This window comes from Nycticebus coucang, chromosome 1 (genome assembly GCF_027406575.1).
Source record: "Nycticebus coucang isolate mNycCou1 chromosome 1, mNycCou1.pri, whole genome shotgun sequence".
NCBI classification, from domain to species: domain Eukaryota; kingdom Metazoa; phylum Chordata; class Mammalia; order Primates; family Lorisidae; genus Nycticebus; species Nycticebus coucang.
The window spans coordinates 80,047,540-80,068,632 of NC_069780.1; the positions used below are offsets into that span (position 1 = coordinate 80,047,540).

General features: G+C 38.8%; 1 protein-coding gene across 4 annotated transcripts in view; it reads left to right on the forward strand.

Moving 5' to 3' along the window:
* The window catches only part of TMEM131L (transmembrane 131 like), a 172,376-nt gene that overhangs the window by 101,243 nt on the left and 50,040 nt on the right, over positions 1–21,093 (forward strand). For 3 of the 4 annotated variants that reach the window (XM_053583183.1, XM_053583202.1, XM_053583210.1), the window contains 9 exons: positions 10,600–10,677; positions 10,848–11,001; positions 12,255–12,313; positions 12,627–12,735; positions 14,875–14,971; positions 15,805–15,958; positions 16,608–16,778; positions 18,321–18,390; positions 19,457–19,574. In XM_053583183.1, the coding sequence (XP_053439158.1) occupies positions 10,600–10,677; positions 10,848–11,001; positions 12,255–12,313; positions 12,627–12,735; positions 14,875–14,971; positions 15,805–15,958; positions 16,608–16,778; positions 18,321–18,390; positions 19,457–19,574 (1,010 nt within the window). The remainder of the gene's footprint in view (positions 1–10,599; positions 10,678–10,847; positions 11,002–12,254; positions 12,314–12,626; positions 12,736–14,874; positions 14,972–15,804; positions 15,959–16,607; positions 16,779–18,320; positions 18,391–19,456; positions 19,575–21,093) is intronic. The other variant, XM_053583193.1, reaches the window with a different exon arrangement.

Consider the following 21,093-nt stretch of genomic DNA (forward strand, 5'->3'; position numbering starts at 1 on the left):
TGTAAATCTATTTATTTTGTGAAAGGTAATTCTCATTTAAGCAGTACAAATTTAACAACATATGTACAGAAACAACGTCTGTCCTTAGTGCTTAGAAATACACTGAACAGGTGACCACAATATTGAATAGAAAGGCTTTGAAGAATATCACTGACTGTTTTATGGGCGTGAATTTTTTACTTTTTTTATTTCAAATTAATATGAGGGTACATATTTTTAGGCTGCATTGTTTTCACTTCTAAGGTAAAGTTCAAGTTGTGGTTGCGAGAAGCTCTTGTCTTTAAGGGCCTGGCGGCCTGGTGCTTGGGTGTGTGGTGCTTGCTGTCTTTCTCAGGCTCGAGCTGCCCCTTCTGTTCTGGAGTAGAGGGCTGCATCCCACGATTTGCTTGCCCTCCACTGTTGCCCTTTTCCTTTTAGGAAGCCTCAGTTGAGTTTTTAGCAATTTAATCAGCTTCTTGTGTTGGTTTCTTTCTTTATAAACTACTTACTGTATTCTTCTTCCCCCTCTTTTTCTTTTAACTTTACTTTTTGGTCTCATGTTTTCCCTTTAGATGTTTTTTTGATGAGTTCTCCCAAAGCAAGGGAGATAAAATCAAGATCTGGTTCTACTAGAAACATCTATTGTTCAAATAAATCTTTTTTCTCTTTGCTGCATTGAATAATGTTACATAAGAGATACTGTCCTATGAGACCAATGTCTAAGTCAGTCTTGGCCTCAGTTTATCTTAGCCTGCCTGGTTCCACTTAAATGGTTTCCTCTTTGCTGCCTTTATTGACAGCGTCCTAATTCCTCAGACATACTCCTTTAGGGCACAAGTGGTAATTGTATCTCTACCTAATAATGTTCTGAACTTACTATACTCATGGTTTCCCTCTCATAAGCCTGTCCAGGTTTGGGTAACCCTGGGTAAAGCTACCTTAGTCTTTGAAGGTATATCTATCTCCTCAATGGCTGTTACTATGAGGGATTTAAAAGTATGTTTCTCCATAGTTCCTAGAACTGAATCCTGGTTTCTTTGAGGGGTGGAATTCGAGACTGCTGAGATTTCGCCTGTCTTCCTTGATTAGGTTTTTTAAAGCTCCAATAAGCATAAAGTTACATCTCTCCCATTTTGAATCCCTTCTCAATGACATCTCAGAGTATCTCCATTTCTCCTGTTATATCTTTTTAACCTGGTCTTCAAGGTTTTCTTTTTATTTTTAGTTGACATGTAATAATTGTACCTCTCTGTATGGGATACAGAGTGATATTTTGATATATATATGTAAATGTATAATAAGCAAATTGGGTAACCAGCATATTGACCATCTTAAGCATTTATCATTTTATGGTCTCGTGAACATTCCAAATCCTCTTCTCTCGCTTTTTAAAAATACGCTCTAAACTATAGTTAACTCTATAGTTACCACCCACAGTGCTGTGGAATGCAGAACTTATCCCTTATTTCTAGCTGTGATTTTGTATCTGTTATCCAGCAAGATTTCCTTTTCTATATTAACTCTTAGCTAGTTATCCTCTTGCCCCTTCTCTCTTGTGGTAAAATGCACATAAAACAAAATTGACCATTTTAACCATATTTTGTGTGTGATACGTTCACATTGTCATACATTGATTATCACCATCCATCTCCAGAACTTTTTCATCACCCCAGACTGAAACTGTACCCATCAACTCTAGCTCCTCATTTTCACCTCCTCTCAGCTCCTGGTAACCACTGTTTATTTTCTTCTTTATTTTTTAAAATAATTTATTTATTTTTTGTTCATTTATTTAAGTCAGAGTCTTGCTCTTTTGCACCCTGGGTAGAGTGTGGTGGTGTCAGCCTAGCTCACTGCAACCTTGAACTTCCAGATTCAAGTAATCCTCCTACCTCGGCCTCCCATGTCTGGCTAATTTTTCTATTTTTAGCACAGATGAGGTCTCTTGCTGAGGTTCGTCTTGAATTCCTGAACTCAAGTGGTCCTCCCACCTTAGCCTTCCAGTGTGCTCGGATTACAGGCATGAGCCATTGTGCCCAGCTTGTTCCTTTATCTATCTCTATGAATTTGACTGTTCTAGGTCTCTCATAAGTAGAATCATACAGTATTTTTGTGTCTGGCTTATATTTCACCTAATGCAGTGTTTTTCAGGTTCATTTTATGTTCTAGCTTGCATTAGATTTTTGTTCCTTTTTAAGGCTAACATTCTCTTGCATCTGTATCATGTTTTGGTTATTCATTCATCCATTGATGGACATTTTTCCCTCACCTTTGGCCTTTGTGAATATTGCTGCTAAGAATATGGGTTACAAATATCTGTTTGAGTCCTTGCCTTTACTTTGGGGTGTATATCTGGAAGTGGAATTGGATTATTGTATGGTAATACTATGTTTAATTATTTTGAGGGCCTGTCACAACACCCTTTCTTTTATAGCCTGAATCTCCCCATAGCCATGCCTGCCTAAGTAAAAGCTGTTGCTCAAGGTCAAGCTATGGTAGCCTGCATCATAGAGATTGCACTTTTGCTATGCCTGGGCCCTGCTTCAGGGCCTGCGCCAGAACTGCAGGCCCCACTTGCCATTTACTTAAGGCCCAGCATCATCCAATTGTATAAAAATAGCCACTTGCCTTTGGACAGGGCCACCATTCACTGCCTGACCTCCCAAGGTGAAAATGCCACATGGCTCTACTGAAACTACCAGTCCAGATTGTAGTAGTTAAAAGCTAGTTGCCCAAGTATAAAACCCAACATGTTGTGTCGCACAGTATAAAATTCAAGATGTTATGTTGCACAGTATAAAACCCAACATGCTGTGTTGCTTCCACCTGGTCTGATCAAAAGTCTCAATATTTAAAGTGTTGGCTTATTCTCCTAATTACTTTTTGTCTATCTTTCGGGGTTTGGGGCACATTTCAGCAGGGTAGAAGGTGGTATGCAATAAATGACACTTTTTTTTGAGGGAAATGACACAAAAAGAATTTGAAGTGTTTCAGGAAAGAAAAGTTTCAGAACCAAAGCAGTGAGGAAGAAGAGTTTTCTTCTAACACCTTTAATGTGGGAAGAATGTTTTCCACAGGTATCTAAATTATTTACTGTGGCATTTTACTAAGTAAATACATTAATTGTGAATGGACAAATATAAATAATTCTTCCTGTGAGGACCTACTCTGTGCGCCTAGTGGTTTGTATATGTATCTCATTTATTCACTCATAAGATTGCTGTGAATTCAGTAACTCCATTTTCTAGAAGATGAAGCTGAGGCAGGGAATGTCCTCAGGGTTACAGGGCTGGGTTTTGATCTTGAATCTGTGTTGATGGCAAAGCCATTTGGGCACAGTGCCTATTAAAAATTGATGATGGGTAAGTAAAAATTCTATACATATGCATTAATCTCTTTTTCTTTAAAAAAAACAAAACAAAACTCAAAAGAAGGGGCTGGGTGCTGTGGCTCACACCTGTAATCCCAGCACTTTGGGAGGCTGAGGTGGGTGGATCACCTGAGTTCACAAGTTCAAGACCAACCTGAGCAAGAGCAAGACCCCATCTCTAAATGTGCCTGTTGTGGCGGGCGCCTGCAGTCCCAGCTACTTGGGAGGCTGAAGCAAGAGAATCACTTGAGCCCAAGAAGTTGGAGATTGCTGTGAGTTATGATGCCATGGCACTGTAGCATGGGCGACAAAGTAAACTTGTCTCAAAAGAACAACAACAAACTCAAAAGAATCATTTCACCCAGTTCTTAGGTTTTTGCAGTATTTTTGTGAGTAGGTTTGGCCTCATAGGTAAATTTTGCTTACATGGTTTGCGTCTGAGGACTAAACAGTAGTGGTAATCGTGGGGTTGAGGCAGAATTGCTATTTAACGTTAGGGTAAGACAATCACATAGTGCTTACTGATAATTCACCTTAGCCTGTCACTACAGCAAACACTCCGAGTTTGGTTATAGAGCCTGCATGTCATGTGGAGGCACCCAGGACGGCTATCATTATAACAAGACCGTTTGCTGTCTACTTTGCAGACTCTATTGTGCATAGCACTGTATGTGTGGGCCACCAGCTAGAAGGGTCACATGGGTGGTACAGAATCTGTGTTCTATGATATACATGTTAACATAAGAGATTTACTTTTATAAGGACCTCTAAAATTTAGCATTCAAAACTGTGATAGGGAAGAAAGATGTTTGAGAAAAATAGAAAATCTAAGATTGGGATTTATCCAAGTTCTTTTACATTTCTTAAGTTTTATTTCTTGAATAAAAGGTTTTCTTTTTCTTTTTTTTTTTTTTTTTTCTCCTGCAGTTTTTTGGCCGGGGCTCGGTTTGAACCCGCCACCTCCGGCATATGAGGCTGGTGCCTACTTCTTTGAGCCATAGGTGCCGCCCTTGAATAAAAGGTTTTCATATGTGGCTATTACCAGGAACATTATAATTTGAAATATCTTGTTCATTCTGTCTGGATTAATGTATTACAGATTCTTTTAAAAAATTTTTTATTTATTTTTTATTTTTTGACACAGTCTTGCTTTGTCACCCTCGGTAGAGGGCTATGGCATCATAGCTCACAGCAACCTCAGAACTCTTGGGCTTAGGCAGTTCTCTGCCTCAGCCTCCCAAGTAGCTGGGACTGCGAGCGCCCACTGCAATGCCTGGCTATGGATTACAGATTCTTAAATACTTTTGTGAGGATATGTTTTACTCTTATTAATAAGTTGTCTTATATGACTCAGTACTTCAGTACTTTTAAGTCTATCATTTTCTTTCCTGTTTAATTTTATACAATTCCCCCAAATCACGTTCTCTTCTAGCTCCAGCACAGTATCAATTTCTTGGGAAGTGAAGGGAGATGATTATTTTCTCTCAGTTCCCTAAACCCATACTCTCATAACAAAGCTAGGGGAATACATGCCATGAAAAAAGGAATTGTATCTCTATTTTGACTGTTGGCATTATACTGTGGTATGGTTTTCTAATACATGTCTTTGTGCTGATGAAGTTTTAGGCCTTTAGGTACCTAGGCTTGGTCTGTTCTGATTTACTTGGGGAAGTACTAATTTGTTTTATTTTAATTTTAATTTTTTTTATTTTTTTTGAGACAAGAGTCTTACTTTGTCGCCCTTGGTAGAATGCCGAGCGTGACAGCTCACAGCAACCTCCAGCTCTTGGGCTTAGGCAGTTCTCTTGCCTCAGCCTCCCTAATAGCTGGGACTACAGGCGCCCGGCACAATACCCGACTATTTTTTGTTGCAGTTTGGCTGGGGCCAGGTTTGAACCTGCCACCCTTGGTATATGGGGCCGGCGCCCTACTCACTGAGCCACAGGTGCTGCCCAGTATTAATTTGTTTTAAAAGATCTGCTTTTTTTTTTTTTTTTCTCTAACTAGCCTACCAAGACCTTTGATTAATCATTTATTCACTCCAAGCCACATTCCCTACCCCATCTTCTGAAAGGGAATAATACCATATACTTCATACAAAGATACTAAGGAAATTACCATCTCTTTTAGCTATAAAATTTATGAACTAATTAGTTCAAAGAATGTAGGAGATTTAAAAAATGGAGCATTAGGTTTAGTTTGTTTTTCTTTTATAAGCTTTTCAGGCACCCTCTGGATTAGGGGATGTTCTACTGACATATAATGTGCTCATTAGGGTACTTTCTGGGGAACTTGTACTCCAGTGTGTGTGGTTGTCCCAACCGGCTCAGGTTTTGGTTATAGTTTCTCTTTTTAAGTTAAGGTTTCAATTGTTTTATTCTTTAGAGAACTCAAGGGCAGTTTGGAGGTGTTAGAGCTCCCCCTCGTGGGATTCTGAAACATGTCCTGTAGCAAATGAAACAAAGTGGTTTATTTTTAAGCTCCCAGCTAATAGAAGAATCATCATATTTACAATGACAAATTATAAATTCATCCAGAAATTGATCATGAATGATAAAGTATTAGGTTTTAAATCACATTAGGTTATTGTGCAAATAGGATTGTTAATCACGTTCAAAATCGTAAGTTTGAACTTTTAATATTACCTCTTCATTTGAAGAAACATCTTAAGTAGAGAATTGCCTTGTCAGGTTAAGACCTTGACATAATTAAGTGTAGATTAAAAAAACTTGATTATATACAGACAGTGAACAGTAAACCTTTAGTAAAATTGTCTATTCTGGCAATAAAAAAAAATAAATAAAAACCTTAATTATAAATGTGAACTTTTAAAATATGTCAGTGTGGTGCTTTAAGTATTTTTTTTTTTTTAAGTTTCCCATCAGCAGTATATGCTGAGTATCAGGTTATGTATATCCTTTTATTTTATGGGCATTGTTTACTATTATTAGCTTCTTTTCCTTTTCAAGTTTGCCAGATTCCACAGCATCTGTAGCTGCGTGACCCCCCCCCCCCATTCCTTCATCAACTGTATATTGAAAGCTGATTAAGTGATAGGCATTGTGATAAACAAAGCAAACAAGGTGCTTAGAATTAATGGGGGTGGGGGTGGGTTGGGGATGGAAGGACTAGACCTTGACCAAATTGTTACATTATAGTGAGAAGTGTTACAAAGGTCAGGGAAAAGGCACTGTGGGTGTGATTAATGAACATTGATCTCAGCTGTGGTATCTGAGCGGGTATTTAAGCTGGGACATGAAGGTTAACTCAGATGTAGCTAGGGAGAGGGGTTGGTGTGTTGGGGAAGTGAGTTTAAGGCAAAGGACGCAAATTCAAAGGTTATAAGGCAAAACAGCAGAAAGTAGACCATTGCGGCTAAAAGATGACCAAGGACGTACAGGCTAGGTAAGTACCCAAGTTCTGTAGTTAAAGTAAGGGATTTGGGGCTTTTGCCAAGTGGGAAATATTTGAAGAATTTTAAGGGAAAGTGGTATGACCAGCTGTGCATCTGAGTAAACTCATTGTTATGCAGTATGGAAAGGGCATGGATGGTATAGGGAGACTGGGAGGAAGTGATTTCCCTGTGACCTTTTTCTGTAGTTTACTGCCACTGAGGTACTTATTCTGACTTTGCAGCCCACACAGTCTCCATCACACGTGCGTAACCCTACTGTTGGGTCAGGTGTAGTGCAATGGCCTGGCTGTGGGGCTGGAGTTAGCCTGTGGGCACAACTTGCCAACCCCTGATCTCTGGGGTATGAGGAAAGAGAAAAGGGGTACTGTGGAGGTACAATCAGTGTAGCTTGGTTATGTATCTTTTTGAGGAGGGTAAGTGAGAAGGTGAAGTGAAGTTGGTTTTCAGGTTTCTGGCTTAAACTGTATTAATGATGCTGCAGTTGAAGAATAATGGTGCCAAGATGAGGCACACAGTAAAGGCGGCTTGCCTGGGCTATGGGAGGGTTCAGGGGCCCACCTAGTCAGTAGTTGGACATACAGGTATGCAGAGAGGTCCAAGCTAGAGAAGTCTCCGAGGGAAGCTTCAGCACGTCAGAGAGCCCCGCTGGGGAAGGGTGACGAGGACCCAAACAGCATCCATGGTGACTCCAAGGTCTGATGGCTACATGAGGAAGAGCCAGAGAGAAAGGAAAAAAAAACAGAGAAAGGACAACTAGTTAATGGTGTTCAAGAGGGTAGAAGAGGGCGGCGCCTGTGGCTCAGTGAGTAGGGCACCGGCCCCATATGCTGAGGGTAGCCGGTTCAAACCCAGCTCCGGCCAAACTTCAACAAAAAAATAGCCGGGCGTTGTGGCGGGCGCCTGTAGTCCCAGCTGCTTGGGAGGCTGAGGCAAGAGAATCGCGTAAGCCCAAGAGTTGGAGGTTGCTGTGAGCTGTGACGCCATGGCACTCTACGAGAAGGCAGTACAGTGAGACTCTGTCTCTACAAAAAAAAAAAAAAAAAGAGGGTAGAAGAGTGAGCAAAATGAGCAGCTTCTGTTGGATTTGGCCATGTGAAGATCTTGGTGGGCTTTTTTTGTTTATGTCTTTGATGATGGAATTTGTTCATAGAAAGACAAATGTCAGAATTAAGCTTTTCTCCTTTTAGATTTGATTTACAGAGCATATTGTTATATTTAAGAATACTAGCAACAGTTTTTTTTCCTTTTGGGACAGAGTCTCTATCACCCAGGCTGGAGTGCAATGGTGTAATCATTGCTCACTGCAACCTCAAACTCATACATGTGTGTGTGTGTGGGTTTTTTTTCCTTTTTTTTGTAGAGATAAGCTCTCCCTGTGTTGTCCAGAGTGGGCTCAAACTCCTGGCCTCAAGCAACCTCCTCCTCCCCTTGAAGTGTTGGGCTTATAGGCATGAGCCAGGAGGCTCATCTTACTGATGAGTGTTTTTTTTTTTTTTTGAGACAGTAAGAGTCTTGCTCTGTTGCCCCAACTAGAGTGCAATGCATCCTCACAGATTACAAGCAACCTCAAGCTCTGGGCTCGGGTGATCCTCCTGCCTCAGCCTCCCGAGTAGCTGGGACTATAGGCACGTGCCACCACACCCAGCTAATTTTTCCATTTTTATTTTTTTAATTAATTAATTTATTTTTTTTTTTTTGTAGAGACAGAGTCTCACTGTACCGCCCTCGGGTAGAGTGCCGTGGCGTCACACGGCTCACAGCAACCTCTTAACTCTTGGGCTTACGCGATTCTCTTGCCTCAGCCTCCCGAGCAGCTGGGACTACAGGCGCCCACCACAATGCCCGGCTATTTTTTGGTTGCAGTTTGGCCGGGGCTGGGTTTGAACCCGCCACCCTCGGCATATGGGGCTGGCGCCCTACTCACTGAGCCACAGGCGCCGCCCTTTTTAATTTATTTTTATTTTTTGAGACAGAATCTCACTGTGTTGCCCTCACTCTTGGGCTCAAGCAATTTTCTTGCTTCACCCACCTCCAGTACCTGGGACTACAGGCACCCACCACTACGCCCAGCTATTTTTAGAGATAGGCCCAGGGTCTTGCTCTTGCTCAGGCTGGTCTCTAATCAGTGACTTCAGGGCAATCCACCTACCTCGGCCTCCCAGAGTGCTGGGATTACAGGTGTGAGCCACCACTCCTGGCCTAATTTTTCCATTTTTCATAGAGACATTGTCTTGCTCTTGCTCAGGCTGTAATAATTATTATAAAAGAGCCTTTCATTGATAGTTGGTCCCATTTACAGACTTAGTTAAACTTCTTAAAATTTTTTTTTTGAGACAGAGTCTCACTATGTCACCCTCTGTAAAAGTGTGTGGTGTCACAGCTCATAGCAACCTCAAACTCTTGGGCTTAAGAGATTCTCTTGCCTTGGCCTCCCAGGTAGCTGGGACTACAGGTGCCCACCAAAACACCTGGCTATTTTTTTGTTGTTGTTGCAGTTGTTATTGTTGCTTTAGCTGGCCTGAGCCAGGTTCAAATCCACCACCCTCGGTGTACGTGGCTGGCACCCTACCCACTGATCTATGGGCGCCACCTCCTTAAATATTTTTATTGCATTTTAAATGTGATTTTTTTTTTCCTATATGACTTTAATTGTCTGGACAACAATCGAAGTAGTTTGTTTACATAAATACTTGGGTAAGTCTTAATCATTCTGATAAACATAATTGAGGCGATTCTGCTTAATAATGCATTTTTTAGGGGTTAATAGTTGCTTACCCACAATTAAGTCAGCGTAGGCTTTGGTGAATTCCTTCTTTTTGATATTTTCTGATGCTCTGACTGTGGCTCCCAGGTCCAGTACCTTTTTTTTGCAGATTTTGGCCAGGGCTGGGTTTGAACCCACCACCTCCGGCATATGGGGCTGGCACCCTACTCCTTTGAGCCACAGGTGCCACCCCAGGCCCAGTATCTTTTTATAATTATTATACCGGGAACAGCAAGAGGAAACGTTATAGCCCAGGTGTTTTATATTCACTTGTCAAACTAAGTTTTCTGTGTATTCACAGGTCTGTAACCCCCACCCTACCACCATAAGGCTGTGTCTCTTGTTTGAATTTTTCAATTCCCTTAAAGTTCTGTCCCTGTCATTCCTGGTGGTTGTTAAGGTCTTTGAACTTGACATTGTTTTCATACACTTCTGTCTCTTCCACCCATAGCTCTTCTATATATTAAAAATGATGGCCAGTTGAATTTTGGACATCCCTAATGGTTTTGTCTGATTTGAGGATTACTTCTAAGGGCATTGTATTGATGGAAAGCACTTAGAGAAACAATTAATTGGCTGTTAGTGGGTAAACCTACCCTAAAATAAAAATAGATCCTGTGTTTAAACAAAATGTTCTGAGCATTAGAAACACTATTGCCTTAATAGGAATTTATACTTTACTTGTCGTTTCCATTAGAGCAGGGGAATCTCAACCTGTGGGTCTCGACCCCTTTGTAACAATGAAAATGCATTGTGGCATTAGGAAGGTTGAGAACCACTGCATGAGGGTGGAAGCTCAGTGACAGCGCTGAGCATAAGCTCCGTGAGTTGTCACTCATTGTTTTGCTCACTGTGGTATTTCCAGCAGATAGAACAATGCCCAGCCTTTAGCAGATGCTCAAATGATTGTTGAATAAAGGGATGAATGAATGAATGAATGAGTGTAGTTTCTGAATAAATGATGGATTGTTTACTATTAAAATCTGTAGTTTATTAAACTATAGATTGTTAATGCTAGATTGAGCCTTTTGCTTCCTTTTAAGTTCTTTTCACCCTTTTTTCTTCTTTTAGGCAGAAACCATGAATACTAGCCTCTTGCAGGTACAATTGGAATGCAGTTTACATAATAAAGTATGTCAGCAATTAAAGGTAAAATAAAATATTTAGTACTTTCACCCTGCCTTCTTCTTTGATTAAAAATAAAATCTGAGAACAGAATTGCTGTTTCGTTTAAATGCTTGTTTTTCTTTTGAAATTTGAACTTACAAAGTTCAGGTTATTTTTTGTTTTTCCTCTTTTTCCCCTCCTTCCAATCACAGAGTTGCTATCTGGAATCTGATGATGTGTTGCGCCTACAAATGAGCATAATGGTAACAATGGAAAACTCCTCAAAAGAATTCGAAGAAAACACACAAGATTTGCTAGATCATCTCTCTATCGTTTATGTAGCTACAGATAAATCTGAGACCTCAGGTAAGGGGGAATCTTCTGAATTTTTATTGTCATATATTTTAATTAACCTACTTCATCATTCTGTAGCATTTACGTGTAGATTGTAACATAGCAAATAGAGAAAAAGAGACTTTGCTTATAATTATTTAAAAAATTGTAATAGTAACTGGTTCTCAGCTGTATTTTGGGGACAGCTGCACACTATTCTGAGTTTCCTTGGAAATGATTTTTCTTGGCATTTTGGAGATAGTAAACAAATTAAGTGGGCAGGCCAGTGTAATATAAATATTGACAAAATATTTGAAATGTTGGGCTTCTTGTTGAAGTTGTACTGTTTTGCAGAAGCAAAAATCATACTGTCATACTGTTTTGTATTTTTAATAGTAGATAGGAGGCTAGTTGTTCCTGGATGCCTGGCAAGTTAGAGTAGAATTTTGGTGTTCAGTTTCATGAATTTTATCTTTGGAAATGTGTGTCCTACTTATCAGAAATAACCCAGTTCATCAATTACTTACCTAAGAACTTTGGCAGGATGCATGTTAATATGGTCCATGAATTCCATAATAGGATATGTCCGTAATCCTTTGTTTGTCAAGATTCTTGTGTATGTGAGTGTAGATGTGTAGAAATGATACATACAAGTATAGTTTTTTTTTTTTTTTTTTTTTGGGCAGTCTTAATTGTTGGTTAGACATTCACCTTCTAGTCCTCAGAACTGGCTGTAGTGGTGATAAATCAGCAGGGAGCTGGCCTTGTCCTCAGGCTCATAGTTTTGGTGATTTTCACAGTGGCCAGGTGAACATCAGTGGGGTAGATCCCTGACCCACTGGGACCATTTCTGTTGGTGGGGGCTAAAAGGAAGCCTGCGTTTTGGGATCTCAACATTTTATTCTTTCCAAGTATTGTCATCTAAATGAGAAAACAGAGGGATGTCTGATCAACAGGATGACGTTGCTTTATTCAAAGCTGTCCAGTTGGTTAGTTTCATCCAGAAGAAATACAGTGTGATGGCTAAACTCAGAATTTCCTCTCTGGTGGTTTGTCATCATTTAGAGAGCCAAGGCTGGTAGGTCAGTCTTTTTTGTAAGGACCTTTTTTCTTACAAGAATACCTAAAAGAAAACAGCTACAAGTTTTGATTTCAGTTTTGAGAAACGTGTTGACTTTTTTTTTTTTTTATAGAAATGTATATTGTGATATTTTAATTACTTGATGAAGATATGGGAATGAGATGGTTCTTTGTTTTAATCTCATTGCTCTGATTCTTTTGAACAGATGATTCAACCGTAAACATGTATATATTACATTCAGGAAACAGCCTTGTATGGATACAGGTAATTAATTGTTAATGCTTACATAGAATAAAATTTCAAATTGCACGTGTGCGTTTTGTTGTAGAATGTGAGGATTTTCAGAAACAAATGAGGATGCACTGTATGTGTTCCCTTTTGCTTTAATGTAAACCAATTTTTCCTTGCTTGAATCACTATTTGTACGAAAGTTCTCAGCAACCCTCCCTTACAGACACAGGTACCAAGCAGTTTGTTCATGTGCTGTTCTGTGCTACTCATTTTGACCGTTGATTCAAACTGGATAAATCTTCTCCCAGCTGAGAGCAGTAATGTGGGATTTTTGTTGTTGTTATAGGATATACGTCATTTCTCACAGAGAGATGCTCTGTCTCTGCAGTTTGAACCAGTACTACTCCCTACTTCTACAACAAACTTTACAAAAATTGCTTCTTTTACTTGCAAAGGTACAGATTTTAAAAATATTGGAGATTTCTTTTTTTTTTAACTTTTGTTATCTAGATACGATGGCAGATCTTCCTGGGAAATGACTTGGAAATACAGTTGAAGCCTGGGTCAAACAGGTTTGGTTTCATTAAACCACAGCCTTCAGAGTTGTAAGAGAAAGATAGTGTGATAGAAAAACAAGTGTTGGCGCCACTTTTATTTTGCCACATATGAAAAGCTTAACTGGTGATTTGTGAGGCCAGGACATAATGTGTCAGGTGGAGGCGCTGCTGTCACAGGTGGCGGCCGTGTCTTTGTACTGTCCTGATTGGTTTCGTGTGGAATGTGATGTGTAAATCCCACCTTACCTTTAGGTTCTTACGTAGGATTCAAAAGAGTTCCGCAAAGAAATTCAAATGGATTTTAAACATAAGAAAACCTAGCCTCATTCATATTTAAAGAAATGTAAGTTAAAGCAACAACTGAGATATAATTTATTACCTAGATCAGTGATTTTCAACTGGTGTGCCAAGCACACTAGTATGTCGTGAGAGGATCTTTGGGGTGTCATGAAAAATTTTATAAAGATCATTAATTAAATTATTTTTGAAAGAAGTTGAAAGCACAGTGAGTACTTTTTTTTTTTTACTTTTTGATCAGTGTAATTTAAGTGTGTTGCTGAAGTTTATAGGTTCAAGTGTGCTATGAGATAAAAAGGTTGAAAAACACTGACCTAGATCAATAAAAATAACGCTTTCAATATTCTGTATTGGTAATGATTAGAAAAGAAAACACTCTTGTGTTTTTGACAGAAGTATAAATTGGTTCAGGCTCTTGTGGAGGGAAAATTGGCAATCTCTGAAAAAATTAAAAAGTATATATATGCTCTTTGATCCTCAATTCTAGTTTTAGGAAGTAATGATACTCACATATGTATTTGGTGTTCTAACATATTTACAGAAATGCATGTTTGTGGTGACAGAACAGCTTGAACATCCATTGATAGGTGACTGGTTACATTGTAGTCCAGCTATAGAAGGGCTTGCTCTGTCGCTATTCAAAAGCATACATGGCCAGGCATAGTAGCTTACACCTGTAATCCCAGTACTTTGGGAGGCCAAGGCAGGAGGATCCCTTGAGGTCAGGAGGTCAAGACCAGCCTTGGCAACATATGAAGACCCTGTCTCTACTAAAACATAATATATAGTAATAAATTAGCATGGGAGTGGTAGTGCACACCTGTATTCCTAGCTACATGGGAGGCTGAGGCAAGAGGAACATTTGAGCCCAGGAATTTGAGATTACAGTGCGTGATGGTCTCATCACTGCACTTCAGCCTAGATAGCAGAGTGAATCCCTGTCTCTTTAAAAAAAAAAACATGGACATGCAATTCAAGCCGTATATGTACATTTAGTTTTTTTTAAGGGTATCTGTGAACTTGGATAGAACACCTGGAAGAATGCTTAAGAAACTGCTAACGGTTATTTCCTATAAGATAATTGGGAGTCAGAGTGAAAGACTTTATTTTCATACTTTTTTGTGTTTGAATTATTTTCGAACTGTATCTAGTTTTAAAAAAAGAGTAGGGTATTAGCATCAGAATTAAGAATTCAACACCAGCAATTTAGTATTATGACTGAAATCAAGGAACGCTTTAAAGTATCATTTTGATACAGGAGCAGTGTTTTGAAATGCAGTACTACGTTTTGCTGGTGACTCCTTTTTGCTATGTGGCTCCATTTCTTTCTAGCTATGCCTCCCCACACCCCTATTTACTTACTTAGTTGAGTGTCATTTTTCACTGTCATCTCTGGCAGACCCAGGACTTTTCTCTTATTTATGGTGAATACAGATCTTTGTAAAGGAAAAGCCACAAAGCATTGACTCCTACTACCCCAAAAAGAATAAATGAGAAATTAATTTTTGAAAATTATGTGCCTGGAGAGCAGACAGAGTTCTCGTTAATTGGCAGTCAGCCAGCGGGGGAGGACATAGGAGCATTTGAAGAAGTATGCTACCTTTTATGCCTGATTCGCTAATCGAGTGGAGACAGAAGTAAATTAAAAATTTATAGATAATGTCGTAAATCTTACTTTTCTCAAGGCTTACTGAAAGGTAAGATACCTGTAATTCACGTTTGTTTCTTTATATCACAAAGCAGCCACCGCATGTGACAGTGCAGTTGTAGAAGATTCGAAGAAGACAAAAAGCGTCCCAACACTAACAGCGTGCCTCTCCTCTTCTGTGGCTCAAGGGTAGGTTAATTCCACTTTCCCTGAAATTGTGTTTTCCTTCTCACTCTCTAGAAATGCTTTTGCGACATAACTGATAGGATGTGTATGATTCCCTTTCTCTCTGGATGTGCCTCCCTTTGCCTTAGCACGACTAACAGGCATCAGAAGGGCTGTTAGCAGAAGTGGGGAGGGGAGGCTAAATTACTCGGTTCATCACCAAACCAAAGTTTCTTCTCTGAACCCTTGAGACCTTTGGGACCAGTTTCCTATGGGGGACCCCGTTTCAGAGAACTGAGATAGGAGCTCTTCTGCCATTATATTCTTCTTTCCTTTTTTTGGATTTATTAAATATTTTCTGTGGTGTGAAGTGACTTTTTAAATCCGCAGACACTGAGTGACTTCTTATAACATCCACATAAAAATTGTTGTAATGAGTTCATGTCCACCCAGATGTTGTGTTGGTGGTGAACAAAGGCACAGTTTATATATATATATACACACACACATAGATATATATGAATAAACAAATTAAAACCCGCTTAAAAAAAATAAATTACTTAGTTCATGAAATAGGGTCCAGGCTAGGGAGCAGGTGTGTGAAAAGGATACACCTTCACGTGGTATTCCTGAGTTGCTTTGGGGTCCTGGTTTGCCCTGCTGGCCTTTGTGAGCTGTGTTGGTTGGGGCCTTGTCGATTCTCCATGCAAGGGAGCCAGAAGGTTGAAGGAGGTGATTCTAAGGTCATTGCCAGCACCACGGTTCCTTCCATAATGTTGTATCTTGCTCCTGTTGTTGGAGTCAGGGGTTCATTAGAGTACTGACAGTTGTCCTTCGCTCATGTTCTCTGTCCACAGGTATTTTAGAATGGACTCTTCAGCGACTCAGTTTCATATAGAGACCCCTGAGAATACATCAGGAGTTTGGTCAATATGGTACCGCAATCGTTTTGAGCACAGTGTTGTATTAAATAATGTGTTCGTTTCCAAGGAGACCAAGCACGTTTTGAAGGTACATAGAGTATTTCCACCCCTCTACAAGCTTTAGCCTATTTTAAGCTTTGTTTAAGGTCAAATGCTATGAAATTATTACCCATAAAATTTAATTTTAACTTATGATTTTTTAAGTATTTTACTTTAAAAATTTTTAGAAACAATTTTAGGAAATCATTTCTTTCTCTTTTTAAATCTATATTTCAAGGATTACCAGGATATAGTCTTTAAAAGTATTAGCTTTCATCATTAATCAAAAACATACAATTTGTACTAATCAGACTATATTTAGTAAAACTAAGCCTGGCTCTAACAAATGCAATCAGTGTAACCTGGTTTCTTATACCCTCAATGAATCCCCAACAATTAAAAAAAATTAACCCCCCCCCCCAAAAAAAACAACAAAAACTAAGACTGGCTCATTATAAAATAGCAAATTTTTATAAAATACCACTTGCGGAAATGTTAAGATTACTTTTTTGGAATTTAAAAGGTATGTTGAGCATTATTTGAAACCTGTCATTTCTATAAAAATGTTTCAATCTTTGATCTAGAAATAATTGAATAAAATTATATTTTCTGATGTATAGAAGATCTTTAACTTCATAATAATTATAATCATAATTAGTGTTAGGAAAAATAATTTCTCTTATTTCTTTTCTTTTTAGATTCTGAATTTCACTGGCCCTTTATTTCTACCTCCAGGCTGTTGGAATATATTTTCTTTGAAACTTGCTGTTAAAGACGTTGCCATAAATCTATTCACCAATGTATTTTTGACTACAAACATAGGTGCCATTTTTGCAATACCTCTACAGATTTTCTCTGCACCGACCAAGGTATATTGTTTACAACACTATATGCATATTATAATTTTCTTAATAATTACTGTTTATTAACTTACGGTGCTTGGGTTTATTAAGTGGGTTACTCATATTCTTTAAGGCTGTCTAAGAAATTGAAGGATAATGCCAGGACTGTCTTAACATGATAAATTGTTCAGACAAGGAAATCTTTGTTTGGAAAGAATTTCTATTTTTCATAAGGTAATTTGAGGTTCTTGAATGAAATAAGGCATTGCCCGTACATTAATTGACCTCTTTTTTATTTATTTTCAACATGTGTGTAGTAAGGAATATGTGCTTGTTGCATAAAACACAGTGGACTTTGAGTATGTACTTGCCTTGACTTCAAGTAAATTAGATTGTTAAATGCTTTATTTAAAACCTCTTTTAAGTGACACTTTGTTGCTTGTAATCCTCGAATTTCCTTAGTGGGCCAAATCTAAAGTCTGCGGAGGTTCACAATTAAGAGAATATGCTTTAAAATTTGGGTAAATTGTATTTAGTTTAGATTGTCTTAAACATGATTCATTTTTTCTTAATGTTTATTTCTTTTCATTAAGTTATTATTATTGCTTCTTTCTGATCCAAGCTATTCTGTACAACACTGGGTTCTAGTTTTTCTATGAGACATTCATGCAACCATCTTTATGATTTTTTTCTCACTGAAATGCCTTGTGTTTAGCTGTAAGCATGCAGAGAGGAGTTTTAAAATTAAACTAGACAGAATGTAAGGTTAATTTCATTCATTCATATTTTGCCCAGGAGACCTTCCTTAGAAATTTCTTTTTTCCAATTGAGAGATGCATATCAGAAGGGTGATTTACTGCTGAGGGGGAGGGGGACGACAAAGGGGTTTCAGGTGTGTATGTAAACATAAAGTCTGTTCTCTCCAGATGCATAGAAAGTGGACATGAAATGTCTTGAGTAGCAAGGAGTTAACTATAGCTTGGCATACTTTTTCTCAAAGAGTTAGAATACAGTTTCAAAACAAAACACCACTAAGAATGTCATGGGTTCTGTTTTGTTTTTTTTTTTTAGTTTTTTTTTTTTTTAAGATAGGGTCTTGCTCTGTTGCCCAGGCTGGCATGCACCAACACATTCATAGCTCACTGCAACCTCTAGCTCCTGGGCTCTTGCTTCAGCCTCCTAAGTAGCTAGGACTATAGGTGCATACCTCTGTGCCTAGTTAATTTTTAAATTTTTTGTAAAGATGGACTGTCACTAAAGTGCCCATGCTAGTGAATTTATTCTTCAAATCAGATGGTGGCTTGGTGTCTTGTGGACCTAAGGGTCATTATTGGCATTGATTATTATAAATAATTCACTATTGGGACTGTTTCTGGGAGAGACAGTTCAGACTTCTCTGAACTATATCAAGGATAAAGGAAACCAAGAAGTTACTTTCTAGTTGCTTGGCTTCCAGTTAAAGGGAAGTTCACTGAGCTGGAAGCCAATGTCTGCTTCGTGTTTTAGTGCATTCAGATTTTATGTTTAGTGTTGTGTTTTAAGTTATTCATATATTACTTTTCAATCTAGGAAGGGAGTCTGGGTTTTGAAGTGATAGCACATTGTGGCATGCATTATTTCATGGGAAAATCAAAAGCAGGTAAGTATTTTGTCCTTAGGCTTTCTGTAGAACTCTAGTTTGGGGGGAGTGGGAAGCGGTGAGGAAAATTAACACTTATACATGGAATGATTATTTCTGTGAAGGTAACTGGATCATATTCTAACCATAGCATGATTATTAACCAAATGCCTTGAAAGTGTTAAAAAGTCCTCCAGAAACACCTGAGTACCTGTGTAAATAATATCCATCATTTAGTAGCCTATACTTCTGCAAAAGATTTTTTTTCAGATAACATTGTTCAGTCATCATAGCACCCGTAACATAGGACAAATTGGAAGGTTCTAATTCTTTTATTAAAATAAGCCTGAGTAGTAAAAATAATTTAGAATTGCATTTGAAAACAGTTTTAGACACATGAGCATCTTGTAGGGGATGCTAGTTGTGGTATGAGACTGAAGGCTGCAGCGTTAATATAGAAGCTCACTCTTGTCTTTGGAGTGGTTTTTTTGGCCTTTGATTTATTAAAATGTTTCATCTAAGGAGTGTTTTAAAGTATAGAGATGTCTTGTGACAGATTCCCAACTTTTCTTCCAGGTACCCTCTTTAGCACAGACAAGACAGAAACAGTCAGTTGATAGGATAAAGTAAGCAAACAGCAGGCCAGTTGATAAACACGCCTCTGGTCTGTGCCCTCTTTTCGAGAACGGCTGCTTGTTCCTCGGTACTGCTCTACATAGTGACCTGAAAGACTCAGATGATGGTTAGCATTTACATGGAAGCAGTTTTGCAATTTAGATTTAAAACTGTTAAAAAAGTGTTCCAAGTGTGATTTTAACTTGCTTCAGGCTGCGTTCATGAGCCATGTGTCTTTTGCGTTATTATACTTTACAGAATTTGGTTTAGTTTTGTTTTATACATGTTTGCTTAATTTGATATATTATTTGCCATTGAGTTAGAGGGACTATCAGTAATGCAACAGGGACAGAGGTGGCATTTATTCCCTCTACAGTCCTCTCTGTTAAGAAGTTGAGCAGTTGGCTGTAGGCATTATTTACTGATTGAAATGTATTTTCTGTAACTCTAAATACTGAATCTAACCTTTTAGGAAATCCTAGTTGGGACGGGAGCCTTCCTCTGGATCAGTCTACCTGGGATATGGATTCTGAACTTGCAAGTAAATTATATGAAAAGTGGAAGAAATATAAAAATGGTGATGTCTGCAAGTATGTCTTTGTCTTCATTTCTTTTGTTTAGTAATGGGGAGACACTGTTACGGTAGTTCTCCCTTATCTGAAGGGATATATTCCAAGACTACCAGTGGATGCCTGGAACTGCAGATAGGACTTAATCCTATATATATATATATATATATATATATATATATATATATATATATTAGGTATGAATCTCTTTTTTCCTTCATCACAATTTCATGAACATTTGTTTTTGCCGTAAATCTTAGCAACCTTAGCATACAATTTTTTTCTTTGCTTTTTAATTTGAGAACTTTCACACTTCCACTTGAAGAAGACACTTTCCAGCTTCTCTTTGGCATATCTGAATGGTCACCATCACTATCTCTTGTGCTTTGGGACTGTGACTAAGTCAGCAACTCAAATAAGGGTTATTCAAACACAAGCACTGCGGTACCATGACTGAGATGGGTACTGAGTGACTACCAGGTAACTAGTATAGTGTGGATGTGCTGGACAAGGGGAGGATTCGTGAGTCACAGACCGGATAGATCACATGGCTTGAGATTTCATCAGAATAAAGTGTAGTTTAGAAGTTACGAATTGGCATGGCGCCCATTGCTCAGTGGGTAGGGTTGCCGGTCACGTACACCAAGGCTGGCAGGTTCAAACCCGGCCCCGCCCGGGCCTGCTAAACAACAATGACAACTACAACAAAAAAAATAGTCCAGCATTGTGGCCGGCGCCTGTAGTCCCAGCTACTTGGGAGGCTGAGGCAAGAGAATCAATTAAGCCCAGGAATTTGAGATTGCAGTGCCCACTGGCAGAGTATGGTGCCTCAGGCCTATAATCCCAGCACTTTAGGAGGTTGAAACAGGAAGATCTCTTGAGGCCAGAAGTTTAAGACTTCTGAGCCAAGAGCAAGACCTTGTCTCTACTTAAAATAGAAAAATTAGCTGGGTGTAGTGGCATTAACTGTAGCCCCAGCCACTCGGGAGGCTGAGGCAGGACGGTGGTGGCTTGAGGCCAGAAGTTGGAGGAAGCAATGAGCTATGATGACACCACTGCACTCTAGCCTGGGCAGCAGAGCAAGAGCCTGTCCCTCCCTCAAAAAAAGAAAAACTGAGGCCAGCGGTGGGGGTACTATTGTACATAGTATTTTATTGAAATTGCGGTCCTTAATTTTTAGTGATAGAAATTTCTTTCTAGCCTTTTATTTTGCCAATTTTCAAGCCTTATAAGAATCGGAAGTACAATGAATGCTCTAATATTCCTCATCTAGATTCTGTCCACCAGGTGTTCACATTTCACCACTTTTACTTTAATTCTGTTACTTTGTATCTATGTGTACACACACACACACACACACACACACACACACACACACACAGAGTTTTTGCTGAGTCATTTGAAAGCAAGCTGTGGATACCATGAGACTTCAACTTTTTTTTTTTTTTTTTTTGAGACTTCCGCTTTACAATACTTTGTTAGAAAATCCTTTGGAGGATATTTTCCTATAAATAGCTATACCATACATACCCAACAAAAT